At 31.2% G+C, this 22,172-nt stretch overlaps 1 protein-coding gene across 1 annotated transcript; it reads right to left on the reverse strand.

Moving 5' to 3' along the window:
- Positions 1–12,384: 12,384 nt before the first annotated feature.
- Positions 12,385–13,032, reverse strand: LOC114737644 (uncharacterized). The gene has a single exon (XM_028925590.1). It carries the CDS (start codon positions 13,030–13,032, stop codon positions 12,385–12,387), a length of 648 nt encoding a protein of 215 aa, XP_028781423.1.
- Between the last annotated feature and the right edge of the window lie 9,140 nt (positions 13,033–22,172).

The raw sequence follows: 22,172 nt of genomic DNA on the forward strand, positions 1-22,172 counted from the left end.
TATAATACAATGGGTTCAGGTTATTTTCTTTTTTCTCTTTCTTCTTTTTTTCCTCACAATCTCAAATCCACTTTTAGATTTAAAAAAATGAATGATTCAATTATTATGAAAAAAATGAATGATTCAAGTTTAATACTTAATATTTGACATGCATCTGCATGGCTCATAATTGTAATAACGGAAAATAGGAAAAAAATAATTAATAAAATATTAAATTTAAATTATCTATTGTGAAATTTCCAATATTAGTAGATGATGGAAAATCAATTATCTAACATTAAAAAAATCTTGGTTCAAATGATTATATTACCAATCGAATGTTGGCCGAATGAAAAGAAAGCGTTAGGGGGTGTTTGGCAAAACCAAAACCTAGGTTTTAGAATCACTTTTCCGCAAAACGAGGTAACCTCCTCTACATATTTACTTCGTAATCCGTAAAAGCACTTCTGAAACCATGGTTTGGTTTCTATCCAAACACCCCCTTAATCTGAAGGGGGGGTTTCCCAGCCGAAGTGGACATATTTGTGATCTGGGAAGCAGATAAAACGACGGCGTTTGAAAGATTCATCTACAAGAGGAAACTGTGTAATTGCATGGAAGGAAATATAAAAACAAATGAGGTGGCCAACGACCTATGTAAACTCTCTTATAAATCAGAGGTGGCGAATTTAATATTGCTTGTAACCTCCGACATATTGTGTAGAATGAGAAACATTCTGATTCTGATATGTCATGGTTATGAAACCGTATAATTTTATATATATTTTTTATGATTTTTCAAATTATGCCAAAATTGTGGTTATGTTTTTTGTTTTAAAAAATCGCAAAGAATACATTTGTACTGTTTTATAACAGCAAGATATCAGAACATGAATATCTATCATTTTATATTAAATAACATTAAGCATCAGAAGGTCCAATTAATAAGCTATATACTACCCCCGATCTGTATTATTATAAAAACTAATTGATTAATTTAAGTAGATTAAAAAAATTATTTAAGTTAGTTATTTATAATAAACATGTATTCTCTTGCTGATCATATGTATTAGCTAGAACTACTATTTAATAAAATATTTAATATATGCAACTACTATAAAGACTATCTCGGCAAAAAAAATGGATAAATATAATAAATGAAGTGGATTGAAATCTTATATTTAAGATCAAATTGAATGTCGAATTTAAGATTAAATTAACTGTCAAACTACCTTTTATATTAAGAAGAAGATGTAGTATTCCAACAAGTACTATTCAGAATTAAGATAAATTAAAGCGAGACAGTAAATAGAGGGGATCCATATCCATATATATGATGTTGTTCTTATTCATAAGATTCAAAAATACAAACCAAAACCAATAACACAAAGCAATCATTATTACAACATCACAAAATCGATGAAGAAAAATAACAACATGAAAGATTTAATCAATCACAACTGGACATATTTTTGGGATTGGGGGACGTCCTCAACAATGGCTTTCATAAGATTCATGTAAAGAGGAAACTGTGCGATGGCATAGAATGAAATAGGAAGACAAGTGACGGCATAAAGAGGGAAGATAGAATTAATGCATATATTAATGCATGATCCCTCCGGTATAATAATGTGTCCTATACAGAAGACTATTTTTGTGTCCAAATATAAGGTGTCATGTAAAAATAATCTATTACTTTTTTTCTCCTCATAATTTTAATGTTCTTTTCATCTTTAAGAGTGTTTGAGTGAAAACCAAGATATGGTTTTAAAAATAATTTTATAATATATGAGAGAAGTTTTATCTCAACTTGCATGAAAGTGCTTTTAAAAAGCACTTTCGGAGAAACTGAACACCTCTTAAAATGAGATATTCATTTAATTAATTTAGGTGGGCTAAGAAAATTTGGCAAATTATTTAATTATAAATTTATAATAAATGTGGTTATATCTCACTCCCTAAAATATGATTGTGCACCATCAGATTATAGATCAATTTATAAATTAATTAAAATAGTTAAAATAATAATAAATATGAGAAATAAAATAAATTAAGATGTTATATTTAAAACCAAAATTAATTCTAAATTAGCACCTATGTTTTAGGATTGGACTGATAATAATCTCATAAATTGTTAAAATGTTTTTGATATTATTTCCTACGTGTTGGAAAAGATTCATTCTAGAGTCACAGTTAACGATTGTGCGTATAGACATGACACTATTTTTACCTGTTCTTTACTTCTTTTTATTCTTTTTCTGCTCTTTATAAATATTTAGTTAATTAAGTACTACTTAAGCATCTTGCTTTCGCATCAATCTGGCAAAATTCCCCGCCAAATTTAATTAGTGTAATTGAGACAGCCTTTGGGGGAAAGAATATGTGGTTCAACTAAAAGTTGAAGTGCAAAAGAAGCAACGTCTATACGAGCCAGTTATATTTATCCCCCATCTATTTACGTGGTATGTAATCAAGACTGAAAAACTACTTTAAAAAACTTCTACTGCCATTCCAATTAAGTACCAAAGTGTATGGTCATAACATGAGATACAACGAAATTGATGTGCCTCAAAGTTTTAGTTTTTTCTAGATCTTATAACTAAATATCCGAGCAGCCGACTAATCCAGTTCAGGAATTGTGGTTTCCCCTCTATACAAAAATATTTCATCTGGGACTCGAACTCGAAACCCAAAGAAATATAAGGGAACCGACAATGCTAGACCAACTCTTTATCAGTGGGTTAATATATGTTCTTGCTTTTAAACTTTTTTGAGAAGAGTATTGGCTATCATAGACCATTTACCAGAGCAATGTCATTTTTAGCTTCATAATATTGATTTTAGTTCAAAGAGAGTTTTTGTTCCTAAATTATTTCCCAGAAAGAGTAACTACTAGCCCCCTAAAACACAATAATATTTAGCAATTGATGCCCCCTGCTCTTTTTATTTTATCAAAACACATGGTATTGCATTTAAAGGGTCACATGTTTTATTATTCATTAGTGAAAAAAAAAAGCTATCACTTTGGATCAATGATCAATTATTCAATTAGGAAGTGACAACGATTTTATGTGAGAAAATATAGAAATAATGCGTAAAAATTAAAATGCATCTCTCTCTGCCTTGTGGGAAAGTGGCGATAGTTTTCATTTATTTTTGAACTTCAAATGTACAAGGACGTTCTCATGGAATTTACACGTAAGAAATTTATCAAAAAAATTATTTATTTAAGAAGGCGGTGAGAAAGCAAATCTATACCCACAATATTTATTTCTGAAAAAAGGACTTGATAAAAAAATATAAACCGCTCAACGAGTAATTAATACTTATTTATTAATTTTGTCTTTACAATTAATATACTTAAACATATGAGTAACTCCTTAATTTTTCCTTTCTTTAACAAACTTCATTTAATATGGGTAAAGTTGAAAGCATATTTTGATATGAAATACATTTAATATGGGTAGTATTGTGGATGATAGGGGGTATATAAATATACACAGAGCTTTCTTCAGACCTAATTTTTATATATAAGCATATATATTTTGATATAGACTTAATTTATAAAATTGGTCGCAAGTGTCTTCACGAAAGAACTTTTTCCCACAGATATGAACAGAATGAATTTTTTTTTTTGGGTGATGTCTTATTTGTTTTTGCAGCCCAAATGAATTTTGTATTGAATCAGACCAGCTTTACACATATGAAGCATAAATTTAATGGACGGACGGTATTGCTGTAATTTTTGAAAATAAGGCCTTATCATGCTAGAGTTAGTTGATTCAATTGAATAAATTAACGAAATTAAATAAATTCTAACAACAATTTAACATGATCCATTTAAAAATATGCATATATATATATATCATTAAATTATATATATCAATTTGTAAAATTGATAAATTAGTTTAGAACAAAATTAATAAATATGAGACATAAAATGAATTAAGGTCTTAAATTTAAAGTTAAAATCAACCCTCTAATATATAATTAACTTTTGTATTTAGAGCTTAATGAGTCAGACACCCTCTTTATACACGTCTCTAATTATTAAGTACTACATCCAATCTTGAATATGACCACTATATTACTAATTTGAAGATATTAAAGAAATTATAATTGCGTTAGTTGTTTGTAACAGTCATGTATTGACTTTTCTAGGCTGCCATCTTTAGTCACCTGCATTAAAACTACTATCTGGTGAAAACTTTTTTTAGTCAATATAAGATATTTTGGGATAAAAAATAAATTTGGGAGACAAAGTAGATTGAGATTTTACATATGATCAAATCAAAGCGCCAACTAGCTTTTATATTAAAAAGCATAGGTATGCATGAATCAGCATTATATCTATGCTAACATTATGATGTACGTTTTTCATATAATCAATGAATATTAATGGATTCAGTATATGTGAATGTTCTCATTCTTAATAACTTGACGATTTGTGAAGAGGAGGACATAAGAGGAGTAATTCATTAAACATCATTATTTGAAACAGACTATGAGCGAACATCCACAAAATAATATTTACAACATTGGTAATTTTTCCTTAGAAATACATTGTATCATATGATATTGTATTATTTTAACATGCCAGTGTCAAAATTTAATTTGTTTTTAGTAACAGTTCCTAATGGTTGCGTATTTACAAGACGAAGAAATTGTTTGAGGATATATGAAAATAAATTAAGACTCAAATTAGCTAGGTTTTGGAATTTGGATTGGGGAAGCAATATAATACGGCAAACTAGATGTTACATTTAAAATTAGAGTTAATAATAATTAAGAGATATTCTAAAAAGGAGAATCTACAGATTAATTGGAAGCTCGGATTTAATTAAAATATAATTAAAAGAAGGAATATGGAAGCATTTTTCAAGTAAAATTCTCCTCGCCGAAGAAAACTTTTAATGTGGCGATGGATATTCATTTCTTCATATATGCAGCCATGCATCTAGATTTATATACAGATATATAAATTCATCTAATCTAGCATTTACAGCTCTGCGTCAAATATCAATCATTTTGGAGTTTTATTTTTGAGAAAAATATTTGTCACTTTAAAATCAGTTTTATTGTGTCTAATATAAGAATTAGATAACTAATTTTAGTGGATTAAAAAAATTAATTAAATTAATTATTTGTAATAAATATTTAGGAGCAAAAGTAGTATTATATAACTAGTCAAACTATCTTAAATAGTAGATATTTTGAAATGGAAATAAAAAATATGGATACGAAAATTAAGACGCTAATCTAGCCATCGAGTCGAATTTAGTGCTTTTAATTATATTGTTGATATTAGTGTATTTTGTTACCTAAATTTAAGGACTTCCTTTATTAAGTAATTTTTTCACACTATTTAGTTCTATATATGAGTGATTGGTGTTGTTATTAATTACAAGAAATATCATCAATTTAAATTTTTTTTCACAACTTAAAATACTTTGTAGAAAGACCCCTAATCTGTGGGTTCAGCGGGCGAAGGGGTTAGACTTTCTCACTAAAGGGAGAGGATTCGATCCTGAGAAGTATCACTTTGTTGTGGCTCCGGTCGTGGTGTTGGGGGAGGCATTACCACAGCATAGTGAAGTTAGGAGATTCCTATCTATTGGGCCAGAAAAAAAAAAAAGAGAGCTTGTTTGTCATGCTCCCGTGCTTGTAGGGACAAGTCCTAGTGGATCAAGCGTTAGGTATCCTACTCTTGGATCGTGGGTGAGCCTAACCCCTTTCATAAAATTTTTTGTATAAAAAAAAAAAAAAAGAAAGGCTCAAACTCACAACGTAACTCTTTAAAAGAAGACTTAAAACTATAAGAGATGCTGGGCCAACTGTTACTAATAATTTTTTAGTAGCCAATTTATTGTATGAATATGTAATGTATAATTTTATCTTAATTTATTATTTGTAAACTATTAGTATTTCTTAAAAAGTAGTGTGTATATTAAATGAGAATGAAATTAAAAGCTACTATATTTTAGTAATCTAAAGTCGATGAAATTGAAAATTTTCTTGATTTAAGTAAAAATTAAGTGCAATCAGGTTGATGAATTTATTTTAAATCTGTTCAAATTAATTTTTTTTAAACTTTATTTATAATAAATGAGGTTATGAAAAGAGACACAAATGTAATGAATCATCTTTTAAGAATTGATAATACTGTGGGGATAAATTTACAAAGAATAGTAATTAGTGACTTATATAATGAAAATGAGACTTTTTTTTTTGGGAGTGAGAAATGAGATTTTATTCAAAGTAAAATAAAGAGATAAATGCAAGAACTAGGAAGTTCAGGGAAATAGTAACAATTTTCAGCCACCTTCGAATCGGTTTCACTGTTATTCTTATCTATTTAACTAATTTAATTATATTAAAAAAATTAGATAAATTAATTATAAAATTATAATTATTTTTTAATATTCTCTCTTTCTTCTATTTAATTATGTTTCTTTTATTGATTATAATTAGGAAAGTTTCATAAAAAAATTTAAAAAATTGATAAATATGATCCTTTATTTTATTAAGCTTGCTGCTGAATTTGAGCCTCTTTTCTCCCTTCTGGGTCATCGTCTCCGTTACCAACCATAGCTGGGGTCTGAGGTTTCATTTGGGAAGAGATCGGCGATTGAGCTTTCTCCTTCGTTCAGGAAGGGGGTTTTGCTGTTATTTACTTGCGGTATGTATGCCCATTCTTGTAGGCTTGCCATGATCTCGCTCTTCTGATCTGTGTTGTTATCTGCTGCTTGAATTTCCCAGTCCTGTTGTGAGTGATGGGTTCACATTATTTGTTTGTTGAACGGTGGTGGTGGTTGAGATGAGTTTTTCGGCCGTGGTTCTTCCATGGGCGGGCGTATTTGCGGATGAAATTCATCCTTTATGCTCATTACTATGGTTTCGTTTTTATTTTGTGATTCTTTTCTCGGTAAAGTTTATGTCCTCCTTCAATTTGTAAGTATTTCGCCTGCGTTTTGCAGTTTTTAATACCTGGGATTTAGCTTGCCAACATGTCGACGAGGAAGCGCAAGACGATCGACCTAGAACAAGGATGGGATTTTATGCAGAAGGGCATCACGAAGCTGAAGAATATTCTTGAAGGGTTGCCCGAACCTTAGTTTAGTTCCGAGGGCTATATGATGTTATATGCGTATCCGTCCCTAAGCAGTTTCATTTTTCACATTTTTAGTCTATAAAATTTTTATTTGTTTGATCACTTTGGCCTGAGTTGATTGCATATTTTCGTTAGGCACTGCATTTCCTTAAATCGTGTTGCAGGACTATCTACAATATGTGCGTTGGCTTGGAGTGCGCCATATTTGCCAACGCACATATTACGGATCTCAGTCAGTAAGCTTTTGCTAGCCTTGGGTTGCGCCAATGACAGACAAAAGTAACTATTTGGCTGGCGGCAATGTCAAGCTTTCTTGAAATGTGCTTGAAACGGGTAGTAATGCTGATATTTATGGTTAGATAGGGCAGAAGGCTGCACATGTGCCATTTGTATCTATATGCATTAAGACGCTTATTCACGGACCTCTTGGTTTGAGAAATAAAAATAAGAGGATTGAACCATTTCTTTTGACTCGTTTTCAAATTTGATAAATGTTGGTTGATCGTGTGTACCTACTATAATCAGAATTTGAATGTCATTCTTTTTTTCCAATTGCAAGCATGTTGTGATGGCACATGTTGGTTGTAGAACTTGCTATAGCTGCGCTGAATGAAATTGAAAGTTGCTAACCTACTGCTGTGTCATTGAATTAATAAGTTAAGACATTACTCATTACCCGACTATTTTCTATGCACTAAGCAGCAAACCTTGTTTCTGGTTGGGATGAGCTGCCATCGAGTAGACCGTGGAAGATAGTTCTCATCGTCGAGTTTGTAAGGTGTAGTGAGATTGATTGTGTCGTTGGATACTATTGGACCAGCCATGAATGAAGACTGGTTGGCACTTGAATTAGCGTTGGCTTGGAGTGCGCCATATTTGCCAAATTGAACAGAAGCGATAGCCATTAAGTTTCAAGGCTAAATATCACAAGTTTAGTGAATTGACCACGTGTGATAATAATGCGGCTTGAAGGGAAAAAATGGACAGAGATCGCACTATGTGCGAATGAAGGCAAGCAAAAAGCACACTATACTGTGCGACATAGATGGCCCAGAAAAATTTACGTAAGACATGAATTGGATTGAGATCTTATATTTAAGATCAAATTGAATGTCGAATTTAAGATTAAACTAAATGTCAAACTAAATTTTATATTAAGAAGAGGAGGTAATATAGAAGATTGATCCAACAAGTACTATTCAGGATTGAGAAAAATTAAAGTGAGACTGTAAATAGAGGGGATCCATATCCACACACACATATATATTATATATATGAGGTTTTTCTTGATCATAAGATTCGCAAATACAAACAAGACTCAATAACACAAAGCAATCATTATTATAACATCACAATCTGCGAAGAAAAATAACAACATGAAAGATTTAATCAGTCACAACTGGACGTATTTTTGGGATTGGGGGACGTCCTTAACAATGGCTTTCATAAGATTCATGTAAAGAGGAAACTGTGCGATGGCATAGAATGAAATAGGAAGACAAGTGACGGCATAAAGAGGGAAGATTCCTTTCTTGAACTTGTCCTCAAGCACGAAGAAATGTGAAGCACAGAAAGATATGAACATGGAAGCAATGGACACAAACAATGAGCTTAACCCCAGAAGAAGCTTGAATGGCAGATTCCTTTTGAAATCTATGGGTTGTTTTCGAGATGTAAGAATGGAGAGGAACATGATGAGCGCCGTGACGGAAAATCCAAGCCCTATGAGTCCGCTGATGGCGAAAAGTTGAAACGCGGGATGTCCTTCTAATGTTGGTTTGCCTTTGGCGTCGATACTTCCAGGGATGGACTTTGACGTCGCAAACGAAACTCCAGCCACCAGCGCCGCCACCACCGAGCAAGATTGAGATGTGTCCTTAAGCCATGTGCTGCCCTTTTCCACCAGATCTTTGTGGTCACTAGTGAATATTTGTTCCGGGTTTTTGCCTTTTCCGTTCTTAAGGAAGAGATAGTGGGAGGGCACAAATGATTTCACATACTGCAATTTAATAGTTCAAGTGAATAAGTTAAAACTGTTTTATTTGCATGCACACACATATATATTAAGCAACTTTATTTGAAAAAAAAAATTTAATTTAAAGATTCAACTAAATTTCTTTATTTGTGTAAATTAAAGTATGTGAATTTGTCTCATAAAAAAAGAGTCAAGGGAGTATTACTCTACGAGACAGCACAGTGTATTTGTGTGCACGGTATCGACTCCCTCTCATTCGTCTTATTATTATGCGTATTAACTACCTAGTCTAATGACACTGAAAAAATTGAATAAAACTAGTTAAATGTCAACATACTTTCGAAAACGACCCTACTAATTGTATACATGAAAAAGGAGTTTTCATTAATGGGATAATAATCAAAAGGAATATTATAGAAAAACCAATATAATTTTTTTATAAAATAATTAATTTAACTAATTTTTCAATCAATTATCCAGCGTGCCTATGTAATACTTGAGGAAGCATCACTTACTGACAAGAAAATATGGAAAAGTCATAATAAAAAGACAAAGACACATTTCTAACAAAGATTAATCTAGTTTATAAGGAGTTGGCTCATAATTCATAATGTTATGAGTTTAATTTAGATTTTTGAACATGAAGGCATGTGTGAATTTCTAGAATCCAATCTGCCCAAACTTTCATTTAAAAAAATAAAATAAAAGACAAGAACATTGAATTTTATAAATGGTCATTTATTTTTTTTAATATGTGAGAATTAGTTAAAAGTGCAGAGTGGGTATTATCGTTACCTCGTACCACGTGATTTCACATTGCATCTGCATGGCATAACCATAAGCTTGCCAACCATGAGACAAGGATTCATCGTACTTTGCTGCTATGTGCAGTATAGTGTTGTTTTCATCGTCCACCGCATGAACCAGGTCGTCCCACAGGTTAGGCTTCCCTGATACATTTTTCAAGTGTTGTCGAAGTGCCACAAATATCTCTGCCTGTTGATTCTCCACAGCCACCATCAGTATATTCTTGTTCGTTGGTCCTACAGTATCTTCAGGGATGATTCCTGGGAATCTTCGCAGAATCTTGTCCACTACCTCGATCACGCCTGTCTCTGCTGCTGCCAACAGGGCTTTATTTGTAATGTTCTCAACCTTGTCCCTGCTGCGATCACCACCACCTGCCCAATATTAATTAATTAATTTAATTCCAGGAATATATTACATATTCAATTCAATCATGATTTTGAAATCAATCAAGCCATTCTTTTTATTAACTTACTAGACATAATTAAATAATATTTCACCAGAACGGTTGAGATTTAAAATTTTTAATGATAAATTTAAGTGTCAGTTATAATTTTATATGTTTTAAATTATGCATCTGTTAAAATAAATTATTTTAAAAAAAATTGACTCCGAATCATTCAAAATCAAACTGGATAGTTCATAATTAAAATGACAATCAAAATGTATTTATTTTATTTAGTAGATTATGTTCAATAAAAAATGAATAGAAAATGAAATAAAATAAAATGTGTAGGATATATACACACATATATCACAATCCAAGAGGTATATTTAAAAATTAAGAAATTAGCAGATATTAAAAAACAGCAAATTAGTAATGAAAATTTTAAATTTTGTTATAAAAAAAAGCCTTCCCTAATTGATTAGTAACGAAATTTCGTCACTAGTAGCAAAAATTTCATCACTAAACTAAATTGAGTTGTTAATTTACTTTTTCTCTTTGGCAATGAGGCACAACAACCCCAGGTATGATATGAGTTTGGTAAGAAGGGGAAAATGAATTACCACCAAATCTAGCAAACATCTCAAATGGACCATGATCTGCACCCGATTCAACGTCAATTGCATGTTTCATGATCTTTTCATTCAAGTAATTTTCCAAAAGTTGATCCAATATTTGAAGACTCCATATATACTTCTCTTTCACCCTCCTTATCTTGGCGAATATGTTCCCTGTGGCATCCATTAATTTTGTATTCACAGGAAATTAAACAAGCATATATACACTGATATGGAAACTTAATTAGTTGGAGGAATTATATATATAATAGATTATTAAGAAATTAATTTTTCTTATTCACAACTGAGTTTTTTGGGTTCATCACTGGTTCCGCTTCTTCCTTTTTGTCTGCTAAATCAGATAGAGATATATGATGATTAGATGACAACCAAATAAATTGTACAAAATCTTAAAAAAAAAAAAAGGTCAAACTATTTATATCACTCACGTACGGTTTTTAAAATTCAAATTTTTATATAACTCATATGTACTTAATCGATTTTGCTTAAATTACGATCGTGACACTGATAGATAAATTAGAATAAATGAAGAGGATCTAAATCAAGAATAATTGGGAAAGATACACATGTAAAAATATAAAATACATAATTTGATTTGTGTAAGAGAATGCTGTCCTTAACAATTACTCTATTTCACCGTATAACTGAGTAAAAGAGAGGTAAGGGCAGTTGTGTGCCCTTTTACCATGCAAGCAACATACCATGCCTTCTATGGGCAGAAGGCGGACTGACAATGTTCGAGCTTTTACGATCTGGATTTGTTTTAGAATTAGGATTGGGATCATACTTCAGTGGAGCAACTTGTATACCTAGCAAGCCGCCAGAAAAGGAAAAATTAATTATTCAATTTATTATCAATAATTCATACCGCCCACACACCAAGTTAATTAATTAATAAGCTAGAATATATATATACAAAATCAAGTAAAGAGAGAGAGAAGAACAATAGTTAGGTTAAGTTCCTTATATTTATTATATCAAATTTTTCTGGAAGAATTACAATGTATGAGGTCCAAAGAAAGAAGTATAATTACTAAAAAGTCCTAATAACAACCTAAACAGTATGTAATAACAAGTTCTAGAATATAAAATGACAACTTTTGATACTTATTTTGTAATTTTTTTTCTTTAGTACCTCATTGTAATTCTCCCCATTTTTAATGTGTGATTGAATCGCGTGAGTAATATTGATACACACACACACCCACATACTTACAGAAGTATATGATATGTTTCCACCAGGAAAGGTTGTAGCTACTTCTAAACAGGGAAGGTGTTCTGGCCAGCAGCTCAAGAGGACTCACTCCCTTCGCATTGAAGTCGTCCGAAAGCTCTGGGCACCTTTTGATGATGTGGAATGCCAAATCTATATAAAATAATCAACACATACATATAGTCACAGCAGCCACTAAATATAACTGGTGAATATAAAATAGCATTAATGGCCTCAAGGCTTATTTGGAGGTCGCAGGTTCAATCTCACTATTTTTTAAGGAAAAGAAAACAGAGACGTGAAAGGATAGTGACGCTCACCTACGTGCCCTCTCCTAATGGCCGAGTGAAGCACAGTATCTCTATCGGCGTCAGCATCAGCATCTCTATCAGCATCTCCATCAGTACCTCTATGAATAACCAAGTAGTCTTCTGGCTTTTCACATGCAGCATCGTAGAGGTAGATGAAGGCTGGTTTACGGTTATGGACAACCGCGACGAAGATCGGGTTCTCATCCCACTTGTTGGGAATACCTAGCAGATCCTCACCCATGTTGTCTCCTGCACGGAGGATCAGCTCGCACATTTGCACGGACCCTCTCGCGGCCGCGCAATGCAGAGGGGTTTCCCCCTTGTTATTTCGTGCTATCAGAGCCTGCTTTGTTCTCGTACTCTCGATTATAACGATCAACTTCTCCACGACGTCAACTCTGTTCTCGTTGATGGCCACGTGCAAGGCGGTGTCCTTCCAGGTCCCCATCCCTTGGCTCAGGAGCCTCGGATTACGCTTGCATAATTCAACTGCATTGTGCCAATCACGCCGCGATATGAACCGTGATAGGTTCCTGGTCTCCATGCGAAGAACTTCGATTCCTCCTTCATCACTGCTACTGTCTTGATGACCAGGTGGAGATGGAGAATCCATTTGGTCAATAATAAGAATTTATCAATCAAGTGATCAAGACACACACACAAAAACACAATTCGGGTGCTTATTTATTTAGCTTCAGATCTGAAAATATATATATATAGGTGGGGGTTTGGGATAGCGTTAATCTGAATAAAGGTTAAAAATTAAAGTGTTTAGGAGACAAGAATAATTAAAAGCACAAAGCATTATATTTATACCCCACACAGGTGGCGTGCCCGTACAGGCAAAGCTGATATCCCCCATCCTCGCAACACAACTCACTTTAGCCCTTTCATCAAACCCAAAAAAAAAAAAAATTGATGGTTAACTTATTAAAGGAAAAATCGCAAAAACAAACCCTAAAAATTAAAAAATTGCCTACAAAGATATGTTCACAAAAAACTCATACTAATGTTGTAATGGGTCTCTATTTATAATTTTTCTATTTTTAAGTTTTTTTATTTTTTCCTTGTTAAATCAGTCTCAACTTTATTAATATTAAATGAGGCTGTGAAGGAAGAAAAAAATATAAAAATTCATATTTAAGCATCAATTACAGAGGCAAAATTGACAAATAAAAATTAATTACTACTTCTGGTCCTTAATATAAGACCTCATTTCACTAAGGTGGTCCTTCTAATAATAATAATTCTCACTAATATACTTGATTAGTAAGGATATTTTAGGAAAAACAATACCTATTTATTATAAATAACTAATCTAACTTATTTTCTTAATCTACTCAAATTAGTTAACTAGCTCTTATATTTAGGATGGGAGATAGTATTCTTTGAATGGCTTACTCCTTCTAGTCTTTTCTATAGGGTACTTCTATAGTCCTATTTATAAAGCACTTCCAGCATGTTTCATACAGACCAAGGAAAACATTAAATTTCATTAAATCTTATTTAAAATTTAATGACTTTCTAACTTTATCTCTATTTAATATATATTATACCTCATATAAACAAAATCAACACAATAATAAATGAGGGGTAAAATTGTACATCCATACAAAAAAATTTTCTCAGTACCTTATAAATAGGACCAAAAAATACCTTCTCTCTGTAAATAAGACTAGAAGAGTATTTTTCACTACAAAGTGTTTGGAAATCCCAAAAAGCACTTTTAAAAAGTGTTTTCATATAAATGGAAATAAAAATTTTCTCATATATTTGTTCTGTATATTGTAAAATTATTTTTAAAATAATGATTTGATTTCTACCTAAATACTCGCTAATTCTCACATACCAATAAATAATGACAGTTAGAGTATTAGATTTGTCCTAAATTAAATTTTTTTCAAGTTTATTTCCAATTTAAATGATGTACTAGATAGAGAAATACAGAGTTTGATGACCATATTAATTAACACTAAAAGTAATTAATAACAAGAGTGAGTTTGAAAAATAGCAATTATTGAGTTAGTTGATGACTTATATCTAGGGTCAAATATTGTTTTTAAAATCCTATAAATTATAATAAGGAGTATATTATAGACTAAGAAATTTTTATAAAAATTACTTATATTATGGGCAAGAGGGAGTATATGCTAAAATTTAATTTTATGAGAAGCCGAAGGGAAACAAGAAGATAGAATTAATGCATATATTGATGAATGGTCCCTCCAGTATACAATGTGTCTTATATAGAAGACTTTATTTTTTTTTTTTGGTGAAATAGAAGACTTTATTTTTGTGTCCAAATGATAAGATGTCATGTAAAATTAACCTATTACATTTTTTCGCCTTAAAATTTTAATGTTCCTTTTATGTTTAGGGGTATTTGAGTGGAAACCAAACCATAATTTTAAAAGTGATTTTACGATATGTGAGAGGATTTATCTTGCCTTACATTAATACTTTTGGGAAAAACCAAACACCTCCTACAATGAAAGAGTTATTTAATTAATTTAGGTGGGTTAAAAAAGTTTGGTAAACCAATTAGGAAAAATTAATTTGTCAGTCCTTATATTTTTTTTTATTTTTATTAAATCCTTATTCTATTTTTAGCTTTGATGAAAGTCCTCCCATTATCAAACTGTTAGTCTATGTTCGTATGGTGTGTCTTCTTGCTTAGCTTCTCCCTCACTCCTCCATATAGTTTGCAACTGATCAATATTTTCTCTCTATTTCCGCATGCGCTCTATGTATTCATGAACTTGGGTCAAGAGCTGATGAACATTTATTTATGAAAAATTTCTCACGTACAATTTTGAAACCGCACATGAATGTCCAATTTGTTATTTTTAGAATTCAATATTACTAATGACAAGGTTAGAGTTGGGGACATGGGTATAATAAAAAATACCTGAGGAGGAATCCAACGTCATGACTAAATTAAGGAAATGAAGATGGAACTGGTAGAGAGAATGGAAGAGGAGAAAAACAAAGAGTGCGGGGGGTGTGGGTGTCATTGGGAAAGGTGGGCAAGAATTGAAAGACAATGATTATGAAGAGAGAGAGAGAGAAGAGATTGCTCGTAGTTGGGCAGAGGAGTGAGAGGGAAATAAGTAAGAAGAGAAGACGCGCCAATAACCCTTAACTAATAGTGTTATAATGGAAGGCCTTCCATCAAAACAAAAAATACAGGCAAAATGACAAAAAAAAGACGGCCTAAATAGAAAAATTATAAATAAAAACCATCCAAATAGAAAAATTATAAATAAAGACTCATGACAATATTAGTATGGGTTTTAATAACAATTTTTATAAACTAGTCCTTGTGTGTAATTTTTTTATTTCGACGGTCTTTTTTTGCTATTTTTCCAAAAATAAAATAAGGATTCAATAAAAAAGAAAAGAAATGTAAGGACCTGATTCAAAATCAGGTAAAACTATAAGAATTGGCAAATTAATTTTCCCAAATAATTAATTATAAATTTATAATAAATGTGGTTCTATCTCACTCCCTAAAATATGATTGCGCAATATCAGATTATAGACCAATTTATAAATTAATTAAAATAGTTAAAAAATAATAAATATGAAAGATAAAATAAATTAAGATATTATATTCAAGATCAAAACTAATTTTAAAGTAGCACTTATGTTTAAGACCGGGTTAATATAAGAATATCATAGATTGTGAGAAATGTTTTTAATATTATTTCCTGCGTGCTGGAAAAGATTCATTCTAGAGTGACAATTACTTGAATGTGAATACAGACATGACACTATTTTTGTGTGTTCTTTTTATTCTTTTTCTGCTCTTTACAAATATTTAATTAATTAATTAAGTACTACTTAAGCATCTTGCTTTCGCATCAATCTGGCAAAATTACAGAAATAAAAAAATTAATAACAAGACATTTTCCCCGCCAAATTTATTTGAGACAACCTTTGTGGGAGAGAATATGTGGATCAGCCTAAAGTTCACGTCCACAAGAAGCAACGTTAATATGCGCCAGTTATTATATTTATCTAACATTGAGAGAATACTTCCCTCATCTATTTACCTCGTATTTAATCAAGACTAAAAACTAATTTTAAAAAAAATTCTACCGCCATTCCAATTAAGCACCAAAGTGTATGATCATAACATGAGATACAATGAAATTGATGTGTCTAGAGTTTGAGTTTTTCCTGGATCATGTTACTAGGTATCTGAGAAACTGACTAATATAATTTGAAAATCGTGGCTTTCCCTCTATACAAAAATTTCTTGTCTAGAACTCGAATTCGAGACTCAAAGAAATCTAACGAAACCGGCAATATTAGACCAACTCTTTATTGGTGGGTTAATATATGTTATTGCTTTTAAACCATTTTGAGAAGAGTATTGGCCATCATAAACTATTTATCGGAGCAATGTTATTTTTAAGTGTAAAAAATGGTTGCAATGTTGTTTTTTGATTGACTTCGACTTAACTTCATAATATTGATTTTAGTTCAAAGAGAATTTTTGTTCCTAAATTATTTCCCAGAAAGAGCAACTACTAGCACCGTGAAACTCAACAATATTTAGCAATTGATGCCCCCTACTTTTTTTATTTTATTTTATCAAAACACATGGTATTGTATTTAAAGTGTTCCATGTTTTAGTATCCATTAGTGAAAAAAAAAAGCTATTACTTTGGATCAATGATCAGTTATTCAAATAGGAAGTGAGAACAATTTTATGTGAGAAAATATAGAAATAATGGGTAAAAATTAAAATGCATCTCTCTCTGCCTTGTGGGGAAGTTGCGATAGTTTTCATAGAATTTCCACGTAAGAAATTTATCACAAAAATTATTTATTTAAGAAGGCGGTGAGAAAGCAAATCTACATACTCTCTCCCGCCCACAGTATTCATTTCTCAAAAAAGGACTTGATAAAAAATATAAACCACTCAGAGTAATTAATACTGTTTTATTAATTTTGTCTTTACAATTAATACTTAAACATAAGAGTAACTTCTTATATTTTTTGCTTTCTTTCACAAACTTCCTTTAATATGGGTAAAGTTGAAAGCATACCTTGATATGAAATACATTTAATAAATTGATTACTGTTTTTTGATATTGATGAATTGATTAAAATGACTTATATTATTTTTTTTACCAAGAAATGAGTTATACTATCTTCAATCCTCAATATAAGACGTAGTTGACTAATCTGAGGAGGCTAAAAAAGTTAATTAAGTTAGTTATTTGTCATAAATAGATATTTTTTTTCTAAAATACCCTTATTAATCATGTGTGTTTGAATTACAAATGGATAGTATCTCCTTAACATATGCACCACTATAAGAATTATTTGAAGACAAAATAACTATATATTGGAGACAAAATAGATTGGAATCTTATATTTAAGATTAAATAAAAAGTCAAAATAACTTTTGTATTAAAGATTAGAGGTGGTATTATGGATGATAGGGAGTGTACATATATATACACACACAGAGCTTTCTTCAGACCTAATTTATATATATATACATATATATTGATATAGACTTAGTTTATAAAATTAGTATCTTCACGAAAGAACTTTTTCTCACAGATATGAACAGAATGAATTTGTTTTTGGGGTGACATCTTATTTGTTTTTGCAGCCCAAATGAATTTTTTTATTGAATCAGACCAGCTTTACACATATGAAAAAAATTTAATACAGGACTTATTTGTCTGCGTTGCAAACCAATTTAGCTATTATATATTCATTTATTTGTGGGTTTCAATAATGTTCAAAATAGCATAAATTTAATTTCTGGTCAAAAGAAAAAGCATAAATTTAATGGACGGATGGTATTACTGTAATTTTTGAAAATCAGGCCTTATCGTGCTAGAGTTAGTTGATTCAATTGAACAAATTAACGAAGTTAAATAATTTCTAACAACAAATTTAACATGATCTCTTTAAAAATATGCATATATAACATTAAATTATATATCAATTTGTAAAATTGATAAATTAGTTTAGAACAAAATTAATAAATATGAGACATAAAATTAATTAAGGTCTTAAATTTAAAGTTAAAATCAACCCTCTAATAATAATTAACTTTTATATTTAGAACTTGATGAGTTAGACGCTCTCTTTATACACGTCTCTAATTATTAAGTACTACATCCAATTTTGAATACTACCACTAGGTCACTAATTTGAAGATATTAAAGATATTATAGTTACGTTAGTTGTTTGTAATAGTTATGTATTGATTTTTCTAGGCTGCCATCTTTATTTACCTGCATTAAAACTATTATTTGGTGAAAAATTCTTACAGCCAATATAAGATATTTTGGGACAAAAAAATAAATTTTGGAGACAAAATAGACTGGTGTAACGATCCATTTTTTTTTATAAGATTTAAATTATATGGGTATAAGATAAATTAATAATAAAAATTTAGTAGTAATGTGTAGATTGTAAATCATAATATTTGTGATATACATATAAATTATAAAAAGATAAAAAAAAATTATATATAAATATACTTTAAAAAGAAAAAAATAATAAAAAAATAAAATAGGCGAGTGGGTGGCACGTGGGCCACCCACCACCCGGTGGTGGGAGCGGGGGGTTAACTCCCCTGTTTGGGCCGTGGCTTATATATATATATAAAAAAAAAAATAGTATAGCAAGGCATTTCAAGTGGGGGTCACATGTAACTCCCACTTTCAAACACTCCTCCTCCCCTTTCCGCGTCGTCCACTTCCCCTGGTCCGTGCCGCTCCGCCATCACCGAACAGTAAGCGTGAGTGAGTGAGTGTGAGGAATAGAAGGGGGTTTGCTTGGGGATTCCTTTAGGATTTTTCTGGTAAGTTATTCTCATTCTCTCTTTTCTTATTTACCTTATTCTTTTATTTTCCTTAGCTAATGGCAGAAGAATGAATATTTTAGGGCTTGTTAGATTTTTAATCTTTGAGGCTTCTAACTCATTTTGATGATATTAATGGAGCTTATGGGGTTAGAATAGAAGCCTTATGACTTAGATTTTTAGTTGATGGTTGATTTGAGGCAATGTGAGTTAGGGATTGGTTGGGAAATTGTGATTTGTATTAATGATGATATTAATTTCGAAATTTATCTCTTAGTTGAGTTCACTTGAGGTTATATTGAGGATCCAATGCTTAAACTTTGAGGATTGTTGTTGAAATAGTAATGTTGATGATTCTTGGAGAGACTTTAATTAGTGGAAGTTGGGTGTTTGGAGGAAATTGAGAAAATATTCTAAGTTATTGATTCTAATGAGTGGGAAATGATTAATGGAAGAAGGGAATAGGATTTTAATAATGATTGAAGGCATAGTTGATATATGGTTATTTTTCTAAGAGTTAAAGTAAGCACTTTTTGGAGATTTTTAGATGATTTGAAGGAAATATTCTTATTAATGATGTGAATAAGAGAAATAGAGTTGGGAAGTATTAGGAATTGTCACTTGGAGGAATAGATGAATTATTATTTTTCTAAAGATAATTTTTTAAGCAAACCAATTATGGGGATTTAGTTAATAAACTATTTTAATGCTATATTAATTAGTCTTTTTATATTAATATATGTTTATCAATTTATTATTGTAGAGTAAGCTTGGTTTGGGCTCTTGGGTTTGAATCCTCCTACTTTTAGTTCTTGTGTCAAGAACTTGAGGTAACCACTTTCTAATTTACCTTGTATGCTTGTTGATATGATTATAAGCATGTGTTGATATTATAAATGTTCTCAATATGGGTTATGGTGGTTTTTGTATGAAAAGTAATTTATATATCTATATCAAGATTTATGTTTTGATAAATTTATTAGTTAAGTGGGCATAAATTATTTCATCTTATGAATATCTTGTTGATGTTGAACAAACTTGATTATTGAATATGAGAATACTTTATGGATATGAAATTGTGTGGAATTGGATGGTTGGATTGAGCTGTGTTGGTTGTGCTGAAATGTAGTTGTGGGAGGTCTGATTATTTATACCACGTGGTATAGCCGCCACTTGGCGCCCAGTGGTTGACATTAACATTCTTAGGGCCCTCGGTATCACCCTTCCTTTGGCCGGGTCAAGGGTCAGCCCAAGGGACATGGCACTTTTCCATATTCCAAGGAAAGGGAACCCATGGTCCGATATGAGCTCTGTAACTTTTGGCCGAGTTACACCTCATCATTGGAGAGCTTGGTGCAGTCTTGTAAAAGAGACGAATCCTGTTATGTGTGAATAGCCCATGGGTTCTGTCAGAGGTTACAAGGAGGTTATAAGGATGGTTGATGAAGTCCTATGCATGCAAGTTACTTTTTGAATTATTATATATTGTTTTCTGTAAAGATGTTTAACTTATATGTTATTTGAAATTGTACTTTGCCCGCTTAGCTATCTTGTAATCACTCCCTGGATACTTGTTGAATTGGAATTGTGGTTACTGGGTCAATTTGACTCACCCCGTGGTTATTTAACATTTTTCAAGCGAGGGTTCAGGTGTTGGTCCCAAGGGGAAGGTGTCCGAGGCTTGAGTTTTCCTTTCAACTCTGTATAGCCTCTATTTTGTTATACATGTTTTGACGGATGTATATTGCCAAACTTTAGGGCCTTTTTGTTTTAGTTAACATTATCATAGCCTTTCCGCTGCATTCTAGACTTGTACTATTGGGCGGAGCTTTTTGGACATATGTGATTGTTATTTTGATTGCAATTGATAATGGGTAGTAGTGGTAGTTATTTTGGTGGACTTCAAATGCCCTAGCCCATTTACAATTGGTCTTAATTGTATTTGAGATTTCAGAGTATTGCTGATCGATTTGATATATACATGAAAAATCAAATGTTGATCCTTTTTGATTTGATTAACTATCTTTACTATTCTAGAATAGTAGCTATTACTCTGTTAAAGATTTGGATTGTTATTGACTATGGTAGATTTCTATTTGATTAGGTTTGTCCTTCCTACCATGGTTAGCCTTTTAAAGCAATTATCGTTTTGAAAATGTTTATTTACCATGAATTACAGGGGTTGTTACAACTGGGATCTTACATGTGATCAAATCAAAGCCCCAACTAGCTTTTATATTAAAAATCATAGCTACTAATGCATGAATTGGCATTATATCTATGCTAACCTTATGATGTACATTTTTTATATAATCAATGAATATTAATGTATTCAGTGTATGTGAATGTTCTTATTCTTAATACTTGATGATTTATGAAGAGGAGGACATAAGAGGAGTAATTCATTAAACATCATTATTTGAATCTTAACAGATCATGAGCGAACATCCACAAAATAATATTTACAACATCGGTAATTTTTCCTTAGAAATATATTATGTCATATGATATTGTATTATTTTAACATGCCAATATCAAAATTTAATTTATTTTTTAGTAACAGTTCCTAATGGTTGCGTATTTACAAGACTAAGAAATTGTTTGAGGATAGACACATGAAAATAAATTAAAACTCAAATTAGCTAGGTTTTGGAATTTGGATTGCGGAAGCAATATAATACTACAAACTAGATGTTATATTTGAGATTAGAGTTAGTAATAATTAAGAGGTCTTCTAAAAAAGGAGAATCTAGAGATTAATTGGAAGCCCGGATTTAATTAAAATATAATTAAAAGAAGGAATATGGAATCATTTTTCAAGTAAAATTCCCCTCGCCGAAGAAAACTTTTAATGTGGCGATGGATATTCATTTCTTCATAGATGCAGCCATCTAGATTTATATACAGATATATAG

Source organism: Neltuma alba, unplaced genomic scaffold (genome assembly GCF_004799145.2).
Source record: "Neltuma alba isolate B1F8T4 unplaced genomic scaffold, ASM479914v2 tig00013476_pilon, whole genome shotgun sequence".
NCBI classification, from domain to species: domain Eukaryota; kingdom Viridiplantae; phylum Streptophyta; class Magnoliopsida; order Fabales; family Fabaceae; genus Neltuma; species Neltuma alba.